The sequence below is a fragment of the Astyanax mexicanus genome, chromosome 7, assembly GCF_023375975.1.
Source record: "Astyanax mexicanus isolate ESR-SI-001 chromosome 7, AstMex3_surface, whole genome shotgun sequence".
NCBI lineage: Eukaryota > Metazoa > Chordata > Actinopteri > Characiformes > Acestrorhamphidae > Astyanax > Astyanax mexicanus.
In genome coordinates, this window is record NC_064414.1 from 23524118 (window position 1) to 23530117 (window position 6000).

Sequence of the window (6000 nt, forward strand, 5' to 3'; positions counted from 1 at the left end):
TATACAAATAGAGTGGTATGAAAGTGTTTGCCCCTTCGTTATTTCTTATTTTTTTGCATGTTTGTCACTCATCAGATCATCAAACAAATTTAAGTAAACTTAAAATGCAGCTTTTAAATGAAGGGAAACCCTACATGGCCCTGTGTGGAAAAAGTGATTGCCTCTAAACCTAATACCTGGTTGGGCCACCCTTAGAAGCAACAACTGCAACCAAGCGTTTGCTGTAACTTGCAGTGAGTCTTTTACGGTGCTATGGAGGAATTTTGTTCCACTCTTCTTTGGAGAATTGTTTTAATTCCGCCACATATGAGGATTTTTTAAGGTCATGCCGCAGCATCTCAGTAGGATTCAGTTCAAGACTTTGACTGGGTCTCTCCAAAGTCACTTTGTTTTTCTTCAGCCATTCAGAGGTGGACTTACTGGTGTGTTTTGGATCATTGTCCTGCTGAAAAACCCAAGTCCATTTCAGCCTGCGGTCATGAACGGGTGGCTGGACATTCTCTATCAGGACTTTTTGGTAGACAGGGGAATTCGTGGTTCTGTTTATCACAAGTCTTCCAGGTCCTGAAGCAGCAACACAGACGCAGACCATCACACTACCACCACCATGTTTTACTGTATGCATGATGTTCTTTTTCTGAAATGTGGTGTTACTTTTATGCCAGATGTAATGGCACTCGCATCTTCCAAAAAGTATAACTTTTGTCTCGTCAGTCCACAGAGTGTTTTCCCAAAAGTCTTGGGGATTAGACTTTTGATGGGATGTTTTCTGGCAAAATTAAGATGAGCTTTAATATTCTTTTTGCTGAGCAGTTTTTTGTCTTGGCACTCTGCACTGCAGGCCATTTTTGCCCGGTCTCTTTCTTATTATTGAGTCATGAAACCTGACTTTAAGTGAGGCCTGTAATAAAGTAGATGTTGTTGTGGGGTCTTTTGTGACCTCTAGGATGAATAGTCACTGCGCTCTTGGTGTAATTTTGTTCAACCAGCCACATCTGTGAAGGTTTACCACTGTTCCACGTTTTCACCATTTGTGGATTATTTGTGTTATAAATCATGTATTTTATAACTTTTTTCAGATTAATTCCTGAATTTCTTTGGATATCGGTATGATGTCTAGCTTTTGAGTATTTTTTGGTCTACTTTGCTTTGTCAGGCAGGTTATATAAGCAATAAGTAATTTCTTGATTAAGATCAGGTCTGGCAGTAGTCTGGATGTGTCTAAAGGTGTGATAAACCACAGTTAAGTTATGTTTTAACTGAAGGGGCAAACAATTTTTCACACAGGGCAATGTAGGTTTGAATTCTTTATCTCCCTTATTAATAAAAACCTTCATTTAAAAACTGCATTTTATATATTGTGTTTGTCTTTGACTAATATTTATATTTGTTTGATGATCTGAAACATTTAAGAATGACAAACATGCAAAAAAAAACAAGAAATCAGGCAACACTTTTTAACAACACTGTATGTATGAATATTGATTTCTGGTTTCCATGTTTTTAGGCTTTTGTGTCGTGCTCTCTGTAACTCCATCTGCCCGTCTGACCTGGTCAAAGCTCAGAAACTGGACAAGTCCGTCCTGGAGCAGTACTGGGCCACCATCCATCAGTGGAAAGAGAGCAAACCTACCAGGCAAAGGCAGACTTCCACACAGAACCCTCAGTCCCTCAGTGTGAATGCTGACGTCCCCAATTCTGTAGACTGCAATCTCGAAGCAGGAGCTGTCGTCTCCTGAGCGCTGTGATCAGACATTAGTTCAACCCTGAGAAGTCACCAGGGGGCATCTCATCGCACTTTAAAGACTGGCAGATACTTGGCAGGACCAGTCAAATCTGACCAATGAGAGAGTGTTCAGTCCCGACAACAAGGTGTTGTTTATAATTGAGATGCATTATTATTATTCTATACTGCATCTGCCTTAATTAATAGCCGTGCCTCAGCTTTACACAGGCTGAAGGAGGCTGAAGAGATATGGTGAGAACCAGTATACAGTACATGTGGTTTATCTGAGCCAACGTTTTTTTTTGTGGTTGGTCCACTACAGCAGCTGTTGACCACATAGCCACTGCTCTCCACTTTGCTCAGTAATGTTACATAGTACATACAGTACATGACCACAAATCCCCTACATGCCTCACTTGAACACATCAGCTGTCCTTTTACATTTCATGAGAAATGTACCAATAGAAATGCTGCAAAATTAACACGAACTTAAGACTGCTTTGCCTTGTCTTGTAAAGATAGCAATGACAATATGCTAGTATTAACCTCCTCCTTAATAAACAGAGGGAGTTTTCTTCAGAGGGAATTTTTATCATTATAATAATGATGTCAGAAGCACTCATTTATGTGATTACATATGTGAAAGTGAGTCAAAAGTAGCCTTATATGTAGTCCTTGATTGGATACATATTTTGCAGCCATGCAACATAAACATGAATGAACCACTCATGAGTCAATCGTCAGTAGAAGGATATAAAGGGTGATGTGTGTAAATGCATTAATGTGCATATCATTGCTGTCCGATGAAAAACAAATTCTCTATGTTTTTTATTGATTTTAGTTTACTAATGTGCATTATTCCTGCACCTGCACCTCTTAACTTTCAGAAACCTCTCTACATACTTTACTGGAGACGAGTCAAGACTGCAGACAGACCAGTCCAAATACACCTTGACCTCTTCTTCTGCAGCCATGCATTTGAAATGTCTGCAGCATGTGGTTTTGTCTTTGGTATTTTTGACAACTGCATAATTTGAACACACAACCTGTCCCTTACACTGTGTCAAAATTTCTTGATGAATAGACCAATTACATTTTAAATAAATGTCTTTTTACATACACTCTCATTGAAAGGTAAGAGGGTTTTATCTCTCTCTTGTAAAGTTTTGGAGATACTTGTTTGCTATTGGACAGTGACTGATTTATTCACAATATAGACAGATACAGGTCACCTTAACCAAGATTACAGGCCAAGCCACATGCAAATGTAGCAGTGTAAGTGTGAAGTGTAATTGCACCCAATACAAATCTGATCATTTACACTACTTAAAGGAGAACTCTTGTGTAAAATGGACTTTTGTCGTAGTAAAACATGATCAAAAGTACTTACCTTTGATTAAAGAGCACACCCCCGTTCTCCCACAGAGATCCAGAAATTTTACAGTTTGTCCAAACACCCTTCAGATTGGGTGACACAGGGCATAATTTGCCACATAAATCTATTTTTCCACCATTATCCAGGCTCAAAGTAGCTCCACACCTCCTTGCTAGAATCCGGAGAGACCTGACATTTAAAACGAGGCATTAATAACTTAAAAAGTGCACAAGAAGCTTTTTAAAAACCTTGTTTTAAATTGAACTTTGAACTTTGTTCATTGTTACACCATTACTGAACTGAAAATAACATAGACGTATATGTACATAGACTCTGCATTGCCTGCCTCCTGGTGCCGGCTGCTATGCTATGCAGAGTCTATGTGTATGTGTGTATATATATATATATATATATATATATATACACACATATATATATATTGTTTTTAGTTCAGTGATGGCGGCGCTCTCCTATAAGACACTGATCCGAAACACATCTGTACAGGATGTTATAGCAGTGCCACACATCTGTCTCTCCCAGTATAACCAAAATTCCATTAATACATTCTGCAGTAAAATTTTAATATTCTGTTCCACACAGCAATCTGATTTCATTCTGAGTAACTTGAGAAACATTTGGCTACCAGTGTAAATGAGTGTATATAAAATCGTAGTCACAGGAAGTGACCAGGTGTAAACAGGGTTTTACATTTAGGAATGTGACCATTAAGATAACCAAATCCGATCTGAGCAAAAAAAAAACTGAATTAATTGATGAAGCTTGAACTGTGAATGTTGTAGTCTGTTTAAAATGTTTGCAGTCAAGGTTAACGAAACTCCTGGAAGGTTTTTTTTTTTTTTTTTCAAACTCATAAGTCTCTTTTTCTTTTCTTTTTTTTCACCATAGCTTTACTCCTACTACCCAAACCTCTGGCACATTTTCACTGTTCTTTTGTGTTGTACATGTATACAATGTATATGCTCAGTGATCAACAAAAGAAATTCAATATGTTTACAAGACGATCCATTCATCATTGCAATTTATTTGCCCATTACTGATTCACCACAACAAATGGAAGATCACACAGTACTGTCTCATGTTTATTTATCAGATTTGATACAGTACCAAATACTGTTTAAAATTCTCTATTGGTTTGGTCTAAAAACAGATTGGATATGTATAACTTCAGCCATGTAAAGGTAGCCTTTTTATAACACTAATACATTGAACACAATGTGCTATTATTTGTGCTACCATTTCCATAATATTGTGAGACTCAATGCATGTGTTCTGACAGTGTGTTAAGTCTCTGTCTTCTTTTGCAGCTTCACAATTGTATTTTTGTTTTTTTACTTCAGAAGCACTGATTCCCCCAAAACATTTAAAACTGTATTGTACTAGTTATTTATGCATATATACAATGACACATACTGTATACTGTACATACAACATTCTTGTATTCTGTTTAATGTGGATCAGTTAGGAACAATGCTTACAGTAAGAAAATATTGTATCAGAAGGCTGAATGTACTGTTTTACTGTTATTTACTGAATTGCATACATGAGTTGCTTCTAAACCAGCACTATCAGACTCCTGCTGCCCAGTGAATCTGAACTGTATTATGAAAGATGGTTTCATCTTTGAAATGTGGTTTGTAGTAATGTAAATAATTATGTAATTAACTGGACCAGTTAATTCTTTCTCTTTCAAGAGGCCTTTACTTGACCAGAAGATGCCTTTCGGATTTGTTCGGGGAAAAAATGTTTGTTTTTGTGTTTTATATGCAATAAATAAAAAAAAAAGTCACAACCTTGAGCTGTAACAACCACAATTTTGCTTCTAATGTGACAAGAACCTTAACCTCAGAAGTCTGTTGGTTTTACCTCAGACTTCAGTTTAACAGATGCTAATCAGGAATCCAGCACATCTGATGGCAGCAGTTCAAACAGGATCTATGTGTAAACTACACCTCCAGGTAAAAGGAAAAAAAAAAGAACAGAAAATGCAAATGTAACAAAAAAAAAAACACTGTTTCATTCATTTCTTTTGACTTTTATTTAATTGCACACCATATGAATCTGCATATTCGCAGTGCCATTAAGCAGCACATATCGATGGGTAGCATAACTCAACAGAACACTGGCAATAGCATTGTCTACCAATCTTGATTTAATAACACAGTATGACACGAGCAGGTAAACTACCTAGAACACTTTCATTGATTTTGTGAGTAAAAAATAAAGCACTGAGATAATGAGAAGCTCTACATATCCATCAATTTGCTAATTTACCCACTGTTTTACTTTCAGTTCAATGTTAAACATATTTAGAATACATAGTATCTAAGAGTTGGACTTCTTATAAACACGGGGAAAGATTGGCCTAATATACACACGTGGAAAAAAATGTTGGTACCCCTCGGTTAACGAAAGAAAAACACACAAGGGTCACAGAAATACCTTGAATCTGACAAAAGTAATAATAAATACAAATTCTATAAAATCAACAAAGGAAAATTTTACATTTTATTTTGAATTATGCTTTAACAGAAATATTTTCAAAAAATAAACTTTACTAAACAGGCCTGAATAAAAATGATGGTACCTTTAAAAATAATGTGACTAAAAGGATATTTAAAATCAAGAAGTGTCTGCATTCTTATAGTCAGTCAGTGGGCCTATATATAGGGCTACAGGTAGTCACTGCTGTTTGGTGACATGGTATGCACCACACTCAACAAGGACCAGAGGAACTGAAGGAAAGAGTTGTCTCAGGAGATTCGAAAGAAAATTATAGACAAGCATGTTAAAGGTAAAGGTTATGAGACCATCTCCAAGCAGCCTGATGTTTCTGTGACTCCAGTTGCACATATTCTTCAGAAATTTAAGACTTATAGGA

The 6000-nt window shown here is 36.6% G+C and overlaps 1 protein-coding gene across 2 annotated transcripts in view; it reads left to right on the forward strand.

Annotated features, from left to right (window-relative positions):
• The window catches only part of atp10d (ATPase phospholipid transporting 10D), a 57319-nt gene extending 53351 nt beyond the window's left edge, over window positions 1–3968 (forward strand). For both annotated transcript variants that reach the window (XM_007235787.4, XM_022666649.2), the window contains one exon: window positions 1508–3968. In XM_007235787.4, coding sequence (XP_007235849.3) covers window positions 1508–1739 — 232 coding nt within the window. In that variant the 3' untranslated portion in view covers window positions 1740–3968. The remainder of the gene's footprint in view (window positions 1–1507) is intronic.
• Window positions 3969–6000: the final 2032 nt, after the last annotated feature.